This window comes from Canis lupus, chromosome 11 (genome assembly GCF_011100685.1).
Source record: "Canis lupus familiaris isolate Mischka breed German Shepherd chromosome 11, alternate assembly UU_Cfam_GSD_1.0, whole genome shotgun sequence".
Classification (NCBI taxonomy): domain Eukaryota; kingdom Metazoa; phylum Chordata; class Mammalia; order Carnivora; family Canidae; genus Canis; species Canis lupus.
Genome location: NC_049232.1, coordinates 52,902,870 through 52,917,298, shown reverse-complemented (window position 1 = coordinate 52,917,298; position 14,429 = coordinate 52,902,870). Strand labels below are relative to the sequence as shown.

The following is a 14,429-nucleotide window of genomic DNA, read 5'->3' as shown; positions in this document are numbered from 1 at the left end:
GGGAGGTTATTCATTCATCTCAGTATGTGTCACAGAGAGATAGCATTCACACAGAGATCCCTCCAGGGAAAAAAGGAGCTGGCAGGTGCCATGTTTCTGCCCTGCCTCGCATAAGTATAGGGTCAGCTTTGGGAACCAGTGTAGCACCAATATTTGCTACTTGCTTACACCAAGTCCCACCCCATCATGTTTCAGTAGAACTGCCCCCTTACAGTCACACTTGCCTGAGTCCCAGTGTGGCAGGTCCCCTCCCCCACAAGACTAGTTCAAACCCCTGCTCACACTGCATCTCCCCATGTGGGAGTTTTGCACAGCCTTGGTTCTAGTAGCAGTAGCAACAGGTCTCATTTCACAAACAGACCAGAGCATACCAAGTTAAAACGCCCCATATTCAGGCCAGGACCAAACACTGCCCACAACAGGCAAGGGTCCTCTGCAGATGACTGGCCTGAAGGATAAAGTGGCCAGGATATAACAGCAGAACACATGTAGCACACATTAGAGACATTCTCAGAAGCACCAGGCCCTGGGGAATAGGGTATACACTATGCTGCAGGGCACTACAGGACTTGTTCATAAAGCCATTACTCTCAAGAAGAGGAGATGTAGTTGACTTTCCTAATACACAATAACTTAGACAAAATGAGAAGACAGAGAAATCTGTCCCAAATGAAAGAACAGGACAAGGCCATGGCAGGAGATCTAAGCAAAACAGATATAAGTAACATGCTAATGAAGACTTTAAAGCAATGATCATATGGATACTAATTGAACTTGAGAAAATAGTGGAGGACATCAGTGAGACCCTTAACATGGAGATAAGGAATAACATGGCCCAGATAAAGGGCTCAGTAAACTAAATGAAGAACCCACTTGATGGAATGAACAGCAGGCTGGAAGAAGCAGAGGAATGAATTAAATACCTAGAAGACAGAGTAATGGAAAGTAATCAACCTAAACAAAAGAGAGAAAAAAAGAATTATGAAAATGAGAACAGACTTAGGGAACTCAGTGACTCCATCAAACTTAATAACATTCATATTATAGGAGTCCCAGAAGAAGAGAGAAAAAGGAGTCAGAGAATTTATTCAAAGGAATAATAGCTGAAAATTTCTCTAATCTGGGGAGGGAAACAGATACCCAGATCCAGGACGCACAGAGAACTCACAACAAAATCAATAAAAGCAGATCCACACCAAGACATAGTATAATTAAAATGGCAAAACAGGGATCCCTGGGTGGCGCAGCAGTTTAGCACCTGCCTTTGGCCCAGGGCGTGATCCTGGAGACCTGGGATCGAATCCCACGTCGGGCTCCAGGTGCATGGTGCCTGCTTCTCCCTCTGCCTATGTCTCTGCCTCTCTCTCTCTATCTCTCTCTCTGTGTGACTATCATAAATTTAAAAAAAAGGCAAAACAGTGATAAAAAAATATTAAAAGCTACAAGACAAAAGAAGACTGTTACATACAAAGGAAACCTTATAAGGCTATCAGTGGATTTTTCAGTAGAAACTTTCTAAGCCAGAAAGGAATGGCATGATATATGCAAAGTGCCAAATGGGAAAAATCGGCAACCAAGAATACTCTATCCAGCAGGGCTATCATTCAGAATAGAAGGAGAGGTAAAGAGTTTCCCAAATAAACAAAATCTAAAGGAGTTCATGACCACTACACCAGCCCTGCAAGAAATATTAAATGGTATTCTTTGAGTATAAAGACCAAAAATGATAGTATAAATTTTTTTTTGAGATTTTATTTATTTATTCATGAGAGACACAGAGAAAGAGAGGCAGAGACACAGGCAGAAGGAGAAGCAGGCTCCCTGCAAGGAGGCCGATGTGGGACTCGATCTTAGATCCTGGGATCATGCCCTGAGCCAAAGGCAGATCCTCAACCACTGAGCCACGCAGGCATCCCCAAAAATGACAGTGTAAAGGTAGGAAACACAAAAGCAGTAAAAATGAGTATTTCTGTAAAAAAAAAAAAAATCAGTAAAAAAAAAAAACTCACAAAACAAAATGATGTAAAATATGACACCATATACCTAAAATGTGGGGAGGAGAGGAATAAAGAATGAGTTCAAACTTAAATGACCATCAACTTAATATAGGCTGCTATATGCAGATGATGTCATATACAAACCTAATGGTAACCACAATTCAAAAACCACTAATAAATATGCAAATAATAAAGAGAAAGGAGGGATCCCTGGGTGGCGCAGCGGTTTGGCACCTGCCTTTGGCCCAGGGCGCGATCCTGGAGACCCGGGATCGAATCCCACGTCGGGCTCCCGGTGCATGGAGCCTGCTTCTCCCTCTGCCTATGTCTCTGCCCCTCTCTCTCTCTCTCTGTGACTATCATAAATAAATAAAAAAATTAAAAAAATAAAATAAAATAAAGAGAAAGGAATCCAAATACATCATTAAAGAAAACCAGCAAACCACACAAGAGAGAAAGACAAGAAAGGATAGGGGAAATCTTCAGAAAGTACCATAAAACAAGCAATAAAATGGCAATAATTATATGTCTATCGATAATTACTTTGGATGTAAATGAACTAAATGCTCCAATTAAAAGACCTAGGCTGATAGAATGGATAAAAAAAATAGGACTCATCTATATACTGCCTACAAGAGACTCATTTTAGACCTAAAGACACCTGCAGATTCAAAGTGAGGGGATAGAGAAACATTTATCATGCAAATGTAGTCAAAAGAAAGCCGGAGTAACAATACTTATATTGGACAAAATAGACTTTAAAGCAAAGACTGTAATAAGAGACAAAGAAGGACACTATATAATCATAAAGGGTAAATCCAACAAGAAGATATAACAATTATAAATATTTATGCACCCAACTTGGGAGCACCCAAATACATATAATAGTTAATAACAAACATATAGGAACTAATTGACAATAATACAAAGTAAAGACTTTAACAACCCACTTATATCAATGGACAGATCAGCTAAACAGAAAATCAACAAGGGAACAGTGGCTTTGATGACATACTTTACTAGATGAATTTAACAAATATATTGAGAATGTTCCATCAAAAAATAGTAGCCTACATTCTTTTCAAGTGCAGATGGAACAGTCTCCAGAATAGGTCACGTATTAGGTAGGCCACAAAGCAAGCTTCAACAAATTTAAAAAGACTGAAGTCATACCATACATCTCTTCTGACCCAGTGCTATGAAAACTAGAAGTCAACCACAAGAAAAAATCTGGAAAGATCACAAATGCATGGAAGTTAAATAACATGGTACTAAACAATGAATGGGTCAATCAGGAAATAAAGAAAAAATTAAAAAGTACATGAAAACAAATGAAAATGAAAACACAGTAGTCTAAAAACTTTGGGATGCAGCGAAAGCAGTTCTAAGAGTGAAGTTTATAGCATTACAGGCCTACCTCAAGAAGCATGAATAATCTCAAATAAACAGCCTAATCTTTTTTTTTTAATTTTCTTTATTTATTCACGAGACGCAGAGAAAGAGAGAGAGAGAGAGAGAGAGGCAGAGACACAGGCAGAGGGAGAAGCAGGCTCCACGCAGGGAGCCTGATGTGGGACTCGATCCCAGGACTCCAGGACCACGCCCTGGGCCGAAGGCAGGCTCTAAACCACTGAGCCACCCAGGGATCTCCTAAACAGCCTAATCTTATACCTAAAGGAGCTAGAAAAAGAAGAAACAAAACCTAAATCAGCAGAAGGAAGGAAATAATAAGGATTAGAGCAGAAACAAATTATATAGAAACTAAAAAAACCCCAAACTAAAAACCAATAGATCAATGAAACCAGGAGCTAGAAAAAAAAAAATTCTATAAAATTGATAAACCTCTAACTAGATTTATCAAGAAAAAAGGGAAAGGACCCAAATAAATAAAATCACAAATGAGAGAGGAGAAATAACAATAAACATCACAGAAATACAAATAATTATAAGAGAATATTATAAAAAATCATATGCCAACAGATTGGACAACCTAGAAGAAATGGATAAATTCCTAGAAATATACAGCAAAACTGAAATAGGAAGAGATAGAAAATTTGAACAGACTGCTCATCAGCAAAGAAACTGAATTAGTATCTTAAAAACTCCTAACAAACAAAAGTCCATGGCCAGATGGCTTCATAGGCAAATTCTGCCAAACATTTTAAAAGAGGAGTTAATACCTATTCTTCTCAAACTATCCCAAAAAAATAGAAAAGGAAGGAAAACTTCCAAATTCATTCTATGAGGCCAGCTACCCTGATACCAAAACCAGATAAAGACACCACAAAAAGAGAACTACAGGTCAGTGTCGGTGATGAACACAGACACAAAAATCCTCAACAAAATACTAGCAAACCAAATCTAACAACACACTAAAAAAAATCATACACCATGATTAAGTGGGATTTATTCCTGAGTTGTAAGAGTGGTTCAATATTTGCAAATCAATCGTGATACATCATATCATTAAGAGAAAGGATAAGAACCATATGATCATTTCAATAGATGCAGAAAAAGCATTTGACAAAGTACAACATCCATTCATGATAAAAACCCTCAACAGAGTAAGTTTAGAGGGAACATACCTCAACATAGTACTGGCCATATATGAAAAACTCACAGCTAACATCATCCTCCATGGAGAAAAACGGAGCCTTTCCCCTAAGGTCAGGAATAAGACAAGGATGACCACTCTAATCACTTTTATTCAACACAATACTGGAAGTCTTAGCTACAGCAGACAACAAAAAGAAATAAAAGGCATCCAAATCAGTAAGGAAGAAGTAAAATTTTCATTATTTGCAGATGACATGATACTATATGTAGAAGACCAGAAAGACTCCACCAACAATTCAGTAAAGTCACAGGATATAAAATCAATTTACAGAAATCTGTCGCATTTCTATATACCAACAAAAAAGTAGCAGAAAGAGAATTAAGAAAGCAATCCCATTTACAGTTGCACCAAAAAATAATAAGATGCTTAAGAATAAACCTAACCAAAGAGGTGAAAGACCTATACACTGAAAACTAGAAAATAATGATGAAACAAATGGAAGATTACACAAAGAAATGGAAAGACATTCCATGCTCATGGATTGGAAGAACAAATACTGTTAAAATGTCTATATTAACCAAAGCAATAAACATATTTATTTTTTTTAAAGACTTTATTTATTTATTCATAGAGACACAGAGAGAGAGAGAGAGGCAGAGACACAGGCAGAGGGAGAAGCAGGCACCATGCAGAGAGCCTGATGTGGGACTCAATCCAGGGTCTCCAGGATCATGCCCTGGGCTGCAGGCGGTGCTAAACCGCTGTGCTACCGGGGCTGCCCGCAATCAACATATTTAATGTAATCCCTATTTTTCACAGAACTAGAACAAACAATCCCAAAATGTTTATGGAACCACAAAAGACCCTGAATAGCCAAAACAATCTTGAAAAAGCAAAGCAGAGCTGGAGGCATCACAATTCTGGACTTCAAGTTATATTACAAAGCTGTAGTAATCAAAACAGTATAGTACTGGCACAAAAATAGACACATAGATCAATGAATAGAAAATCTAGAAATAAACCCATAATTATATGGTCAATTAATCTCTGACGGCACAGGAAAGAATATCCAATGGGAAAAAGTCTCTTCAATAAATGGTGGGGAAAACTGGACAGCAACATGCAAGAGAAAGAAATTGGACCACTTTTTTAATACCATACACACCAAAAAATTAAAAATGGAATAAAGGCCTAAATGTGAGACTGAAATCACAAAAATCCTAGAAGAGAACATTGGCAGTAATTTCTCTGACATTGGCTGTAGCAACTTTTTTCTAGAAAGGTCCCCTGAGGCAAGGGAAATAAAAGCAAAAGCAAACTATTTGGACTACATCAAAATAAAAAGTTTCTGTACAACAAAGGAAACAATCAACAAAACTAAAAGGCAACCTACAGAATGGGAAAAGATATTTGCAAATGACATATCTGATAAAAGGTTAGTATCCAAAATATATAAAAAACTTATAAAACTCAACACTCAAAAAACAAATAATCCAGTTAAAAAATAGTCAGAAGACAAGAACAGGCATTTCTCCAAATAAGACATATAGATGGCCGATATACACATGAAAAGATGCTCATCACTCATCATCAGGGAAATGCAAATCAAAACTACAATGAGATATCACCTCAGACCTGTCAGAATGGCTAAAATCAACATCACAAGAAACAACTAGTGTTGGCGAGGATATGGAGGAAAAAGAACTCTCTTGCACTATTGGTAGGAATGCAAACTGGTGCAGCCACTATGGAAAACAGTATGGAGGTTCCTCAAAAAATTAAAAATAGAACTACCCTATGATCTAGTAATCTCACTACTGGGTATTTACCCCCCAAAAAATAAAAACAGTAATTCAAAGGCATACATGCACCTCTATGTTTATAGCAACATTATTTATAATAGCCAAGATATGGACGCAGCCCAGTATCCATCGATCGATGAATGAATGGATAAAGATGAGGTGTGTGTATGTATGTGTGTGTGTGTGTGTGTGTGTGTGTGTACAACACAAGGGTATATTATTCAGCCATAAAACAGAATAAAATCTTGACATCTGCAACAACATAGATAGAACTAAAGAGTATAATGCTAAGGGAAGTAAATTGGAGAAAGACATAGAAGATTTCACTCAGATATGGAATTTAAGAAACAAACACAGGGCAAAAAAGAGAAAGAGAGAGAGAGAAACTAAGAAATAGACTCTTAACTACAGAGAACAAACTGATGGTTATAAGAGGAGAGGTGAGTGGGGGGATGGGCGAAATAGGTGATGAGTACCAGATGATTAAAATAAACAAAGAAAAAATAAAAGGAGCCATTTAATTTACCTTTGGTTTTTTGGGCAGGGATTAGGATTACATGGATCCTTTGAGATGCATGATCCAAATTCAAACTGATGGTCTTGGAGGCCAACACAGCGAGCAATGCAGGCACTGGGGTAAGTGCGTCCATTCTGCCCACACACAGGGACAAACTGATCTGCACAGTTACAGGGCAGACCTGTGGAGAGGACATAGACTCAGTGATGGGTACCTGTACATTCCCTGCCCATATTTCCTAATTAACATGGAGATATAAAGTTAAAATAGAATTGTGAATTAAATCAGGAAAAAGCATTCCTCCAGTCTCTGACAGTGTTTTTAAAGGTGGTAAGGCTCTGAAAAACCATTTGTTTGCAAAATGGCTTTCCTTTGTTCCATTTATTGCTTGCTAATTGAGGGGTTTCCAAACCTTGATCCCTGGGGTAGAGACCCACATAAACAAAGCTGAATATATATCCTGCTAGCCCTTTCTGGCCTGCCAGGTCTCTGTGGAGAGGTCTGCTGTTAATCTAATATTTCTCCCCATATAAGTTAGGGGATGTCTTGTCTCTTGCTGCTTTAAGGATTTTCTTTTTATCTTTGGAATTTGCAAGTTTTACTATTAAATGTTGAGGTGTTGAACGGTTTTTATTGATTTTGGGGGGGACCTCTCTATCTCCTAGATCTGAATGCCTGTTTCTCTCCCCAAATTAGGGAAGTTCTCAGCTATGATTTGTTCAAATATGTGCTTCAGCAGCACATATACTAAGATTTGTTCAAATATGCTTTCTGGCCCTCTGGCCCTCTTGGCGCCCTCTGAAACACCAATTATATGTAGGTTTTTCCTTCTGAGGCTGTCACTTATTTCCCTTAACCTTTCCTCATGGCCTTTTAATTATTTTTCTCTTTTTCCCTCAGCTTCCTTCCTTGCCATCAACTTGTCTTCTATGTCACTCACTCGTTCTTCTACCTCATTAACCCTCGTCATTAGGACCTCCAGTTTGGATTGCATCTCATTTAATTGATTTTTAATTTCGGCCTGATTAGATCTAAATTCTGCAGTCATGAAGTCTCTTGATTCCTTTATGCTTTTTTCCAGAGCCACCAGTAGCTTTATAATTGTGCTTCTGAATTGGCTTTCTGACATCGAATTGTAATCTAAATTCTGTAACTCTGTGGCAGAGAGTACTGTTTCTGATTCTTTCTTTTGTGGTGAGTTCTTCTTTCTAGTCATTTTGCTCCATGAAGAGTGGCTGTATGAGCGGGCTGCATCAAGAATATCAACCACAACCTAAATAAATTTCACCCTAGATGATTCTGCTGAGGTCAGAGACCAAAAATTGAAAACAAAGATCAGAACGAAATAAAACAAAAGGACCACTAAAGTGAAAAACAAACTTTAAAACAAAGTAGTAAAAAATAAAAGGCCAGGAATCCTAAAGAAGAAGAGAAAAAAAGAAAAAAGGAAAAAAAAGGAGAAGAGAAAAACAGTGGGGGGACTGGGAGATGGTGGTGGTGAAGTTAGAGTGGAGGGAGAATGTAGTCCACCTGAGGGGTTCTAGAGGGTGATCCTCTTGTTTCTGAGTATATTAAGTTCTATATATTAGAAGATGCTCAGTCCCAAATTTATATAAACCAGAAATACTTGTAGAGGGCTCCAACGTTGACCACCAAAACATAAATGAAATAAAAAAGGAGGGCAGAATGGGAATGAGGCATCTCACAGAACGAACCAGCATGGTATAGCATTTGGTTTTGGGTGCATAGTGGTCATGTTTTAGAAGGTATAAACTTCAGCCATTGTAGAACAAAATGAGGCAGAGAAAACAAAAAACACAAAACAAAAAAACCCATATCTTGTATATCTCCCAAAATTGAGTATATTGAAGGGAATCTAGAAGTGGAAAATATATCTAGGACCTGTAATTGTAGAAATATGAAAGTAAAAAAGCAAGAATCTTAAAAATGAAGAGGTGGTAAAATATTATAGTTAGGGTGGGAAAAGAGCAAAAAAATTGTAAACAAAGCTAAAGGTACTAAAAGTAAAGAATGCTCCTCCCATTCTAGTGTATAAATCTAGTTAGACATCTGAAGTCTGGCTTAGGGGATTTCTGGAATGGTATTAAAGGGTAATACCAAAAGAACAAGAAGGTACTTGGGAAATTATTGTAATTTTGAGACTTAAAAATGTTTATGAGCAATCAATCAAGAAAACTACTTTCTTGACATTCTTTTGCTTTATGCTGCTGGATTATGCTCCAGTAAGTTAAGAGGCTAGTGAGAGGAGATGCCTTTTTCTTGAGAAGCAGCTACAGCTGTTGACAGCAACAGCACGGTCGGGAATCAACTGGGAATGGCTTTGCTCTAGATCTAAAATACTCTTGGTTCTGGGCAAAGAGGAGCCAGGTAGCTGCCTTTACTCCATTTCATGCCACTGCAGCAGCAAGTTGATTCTTCTTTCCCAGGAGTTAGTATTACACGTGGAGAGGGGTGGAAGGAGAACACATTAGGAGTTTACTGACCTTGTACTTCCAGCCCATTGGAAATAAAAAGTAAATCAGAAATAAGAAGTGTGCAGCAGGTTTCTGGAGAAGTGAAAGCAGGACTAACACCCCATCCTCTATCCACTCTGAGTACCAACCCTGGGGCTTTATTGTCATCATTGTTGTTATTATCCTTTATCAGCTCTGCTTTGATAAGAGCAATTCATTCTGCTTAGAGAAACCATAAAACCATTGGGGATGAAGAGTGAACTAAAGATTTCTGCGGAAGACTACTTATTTATTTAATTTACTTACCAACTTACTTACATCTAAATGTTTTTGGAAGATGAACTTTCCAACTAGCAGGACCCTTTTCACCTGTAGCATATAACCCCTCATGTTCTGGGATAAATGAAGGTAATGACTATTTAGCTGGCAGACTCTAAGGAGATTTTACTGGCCACAAAGTATACCACATTTCTTGAGACTCAGATATTGTCCTAGTCCAAACACAACTCAGAGATGTTCATAAAAATGCTTAAGTCTCAAAATTACAATAATTTCCTAAGGTACCTTCTTGTTCTTCCCCTTCCCTAAGGAGATGAAGAGTGGAAGGAACCTACAATGATGACTTTACAAACTTTGTCCTTGTCTTGTCTTCGGTATTACCCTTTGACATTCCAGAAATTCCTCAAGCCAGATATTAACATCTAATTTCTAGATTTTATAAACTAGATTGGAGGGAGCATTCTTTGCTTTTCCTACATCTAGCTTTATTTATAGGTGTTTGTACCTAATGATCCAGTAAACTAAGGCAGGACTGGGAAAAAGGTGATGAGAAAAACACTAGAACACAAACAAATTTATCAAATACATTTTATAACATAATGGTAGGGGTGGATGGGGTATTTTAGCAAGTGGAAAAGTTCCTCTTAACTGAAACTGTCCCAATCACTTGGCCCTGTTCTTTTTGACCCATGGAATTTTAATACTAGTGCTGGAAGGGTCCTGAGAAATCTTTTTTTTTTTTTTTTTAAAGATTTTATTTACCCATTCATTTGACAGAGAAAGATAGAGAGAGAGTACAAACAGTCAGAGTGGTAGGCAGAGGGAGAGGGAGAAGCAGGCTCCCTGCTGAGCAGAGAGCCTGACATGGAGCTTGATCCCACCACCCAAGCTGAAGGCAGATGCTTAACTGAGTGAGTCACCCATGTGCCCCTAAGGAACCCTTTAGTTTAATGTCTTCCATTCAGAGAGGAGGAAACAGATCCAGAGAGGGAAAGTACCTTGTTCTCGGATTATGTATTTATTTTACTGTGTACATCTGCAGTTATGGCTAGCCCAGCAAAGCTATCTTGAAGCTAAATGGGTATAAAGGGATGATGGCCACTAATGGGTGGCCATGGTTACCTGTGAAGGTGCGACGGTCATCTTCGGAACTGTGCTCACTGAGGCACAGGCGGGTAGAACACACCAAATTGCCAGCAAAACAAGAACAGATATTGCAGTCAATATTAAACGATGTCCCATGACCTGAGAAAAAGAGAAAATGTTGACCCATTACATGCATTTATGAGTAAATCATAAATTAAAAATGTAATAGTTTAAGTTTTAAAATAGAAATTCTTGAAAGATGACTTCTGAATATACAGACTAGAAAGTTAAATCTGTAACATTTATATTTTCATACTTACCTCCCACCATTTCTCTCTAAACCCCTAATGGCTAGTCTCACCAGACTGTTCCCTATTATCTGGGAATGTTTTTGGCTTCCCTTTCTGCCTCACTGCTCCTCTCCTTCTGGAACTTTGATCATCTCTCCAGAATCAGCCCTGATGCCATCTTTGAATTGAAGACTCTCCTGATGCCCTGGCAGGAATGACTAGGTCCTTGAAGACACTTGATCTGCTCCTTTCGCGCTCCAATTCTCCCCCATTTGATCATATACAGCATGACCTCAATCCCTCACCCCAGTTTTAGCCCCATAAGGCGCTAGTATGTTCTTCTGTAAAGAATAGGTATTTAGCCAGTGGAACTCATGGAAGGAATGAATTTGTTTATCCTCAAATATTGTGATACATGGTACCTACCTTACATTTTGGCTAAGTGGAATATGGGCTAAAAAATGAATACCTGACTTGTTCTAGGGCAGACAATTACAGGCTCTTTTTAGCCAAAAGCACTCTTCTTTCAAATAAGATCTCAGACAGAAGAGTAAACCAAGAGGCATATTAAAGCTGAACTACTCTGGTTGATGAGTATAGGGTAATGGAGGGGAGAGGGTGGCAGAGTGAACAGCTGTGGGGGAGTACATTCTCAAAAGTAGCATTTTTCCCCACAATTTTTGAGGTTGTATATTGACATGAATGGTTGTTAGGGCTATAAGCAAAACATGGTTAAGGAAGCAGTGAGAAAACAAGACCCTCCAACTTTTAGAGAGGGCATCAAAGGGAGGCACTTCTTCATGTGCTCTGTCCCAATGCCTAGTCAACAGTGTAGTTCCCACCCTCCAGTTCACTATCTAGGATGCCAAACTCTGACTTTTACTACTGGTAAAGAGACACAATTGAGGAAGGGATGGGAAGAACACACATGGGTCCTTTCCTGTGGAGGGCAAGGGCTTTGGAGTCAGGCCGAGGACTGAATGTGCTTAAAACAATTAAAAGTTCAGTAAGTATTAATTAATTAATTGTTATTAGCTATTAATCCCTTCTTTTTAAAATTTTTTATTTATTTATGATAGTCACACAGAGAGAGAGAGAGAGGCAGAGACAGAAGCAGGCTCCATGCACTGGGAGCCCAACGTGGGATTCGATCCTGGGTCTCCAGGATCGCGCCCTGGGCCAAAGGCAGGCGCCAAACCGCTGCACCACCCAGGGATCCCTATTAATCCCTTCTTGAGGAGGCTCCTAAGAAGGTTCCTTAGAAGTCCTAGTGTCCTGTAGAGTACAGTTTGAAAAATGCTGCCCTGGAGGATATGATTTGTAGACCTTACTCTTTGGTGGGAATCTACCCAATGTTCTTATAAAGTTAAGATAACTAATCTCATATTAGAAATGAAAAGGGACGCCTGGGTGGCTCAGTGGTTGGGCGTGCCTTTGGCTTAGGTCATGATCCCAGGATCTGGGATCTAGTCCCACATCAGGCTCCCTGCGAGGAGCCTGCTTCTCCCTCTACCTATGTCTCTGCCTCTCTCTCTCAGTCTGTGTCTCTCATGAATAAATAAATAAATCTTAAAAAAAATAAAAAGAAAAAACGCAAATACAGTTCAAGACTCACTTTTTCTTTTTCCTCCGACAATACACGACTTCTGAAGATCTATACAGTGCATCTCCATACAGTTTTCCAAGAGTCCACTTTGTCCACATGAGCAAATTTTGTAACAACCAACTTCCCCTGCAGATGATGGCACCTGAATTAGTGTCCCTTGACGGACAATGAAATCAGAGGCTTCTCCCAATTTGCAACCTGTACAAACAAAAATAAGCTGAGAGAGATGGTATTGTTCTATAACATTAAAAATATTTTACATAAGTCTTATAGGCACTGTGTGGTACTAAAGATTATGTAATAGAACTTTCACTAAGTTGAAGAATTAGTTTGATTCACTGACCAAACTATTTCCTCTCATATGAAAAGTCTATGGTCCGTGAGATGGTGGTGATTACGGATCTATACCCCAAAGCTAGCTATAGTTCAGTACAAAAATGCTATAAGGTATGTTGTTCTTGTTGTTTTTTACTTCTTTAGGCTTACCAAGGATATTTAAAAAATCACAGATATTTTTAAAATGGACTATAAAAACTGATAATATTTTTAGAGTACACTTGGTCAGGAAAACTTTTAGTGATGGAAAGCATGCATATTGTAAATTCAAAGTAAAGGTGAGTACTTCATTGGACTTAAGGAAAACCCATTCATTTCCAATTTTAACAAGATTTATCTTGACTCTATAGCTGATATATTCTGGTATTACACAGATATTATAAATGATCCTTTGAGACATCACAGTTATTTAATTATTTAATTTAATCTTCTATTCCTTTTTACTTCACAGATAATTCTTAAAAAGATTTTGTTGATTTATTTGAGAGAGAGAGAGCACTAGAGAGAGAGAAAGCATGAGTATGGGGCATAGGGAGAGGGAGAAGCAGGCTCCCTACTGAGCAGGGAGCCCAATGTGGGACTTGATTCCAGGACTCCAGGATCATGACATGAGCCAAAGGCAGATGCTTAACTGACTGAGCCACCCAGGTACCCCTATTTCACAGATATACTTATTTATTCATTTATTTATTTTTGTAAAGATTTTATTTATTTTTTCATGAAAGACACAGTGAGAGAGGCAGAGACATAGGCAGAGGAAGAAGCAGGCTCCTTGCAGATGAGCTCGATGCGGGACTCAATCCCAGGACCCTGGGATCACGACATGCACCAAAGGCAGACGTTCAACCACTGAGCAATAAAGGTGCCCCAAGATTTTATTTATTTTCACAGACATTTTTAAATGGTGATTTTAATATGACAAAGAAACATTTTCAATTGGGAAATAGGGAAAAGGAAGCAAAATGTTGCCACTGTACTCTAAAAGGATGCACAGAGATAAAGACATCAAAATCCAATGGGATAAATATTTCTTATTCAAGAGGCCTCCTGCATTTCAAAAAATAAATCAGTCTTAAAATCATATGCATCTCAATAAAACATTAAGCTTATGGAGATAACTGTACATTCCTTGAGTATGTCTTTTCTCCATATAACTAAAGGAAAGAAAAGAAAAAACATGAATAATGTGCAGTACACTTTTTCAAACATTACAACATGGGAGAGAATGTACAAAAAACTGGCTCAAGGTTTTCTTTTCTTTTGTTGTCAAGAACCCTGTAGCTCATCATGAGAATCAGTTTACAATCTAAATGATCATTGAAAATTACATTTGTCTTTGTCTTTTCCTGCCTATATAACTAACACATGTTTATGGGGAAAACCTCAAAATTACAGAAAAACATAACTTAGAAAGTAAAGTTCATTGTGAGCTCACTCCAAAGATAATCCTTATAAAGACATAACCAGCAGCACAAATCCACACTC

General features: G+C 38.3%; 1 protein-coding gene across 1 annotated transcript in view; it reads right to left on the bottom strand.

Moving 5' to 3' along the window:
• RECK (reversion inducing cysteine rich protein with kazal motifs) overlaps window positions 1-14,429 on the bottom strand; it is a 75,498-nt gene that overhangs the window by 10,322 nt on the left and 50,747 nt on the right. The window contains 3 exon segments of the mRNA NM_001002985.1: window positions 6,883-7,054; window positions 10,749-10,871; window positions 12,618-12,806. Of these exon segments, the coding sequence (NP_001002985.1) occupies window positions 6,883-7,054; window positions 10,749-10,871; window positions 12,618-12,806 (484 nt within the window).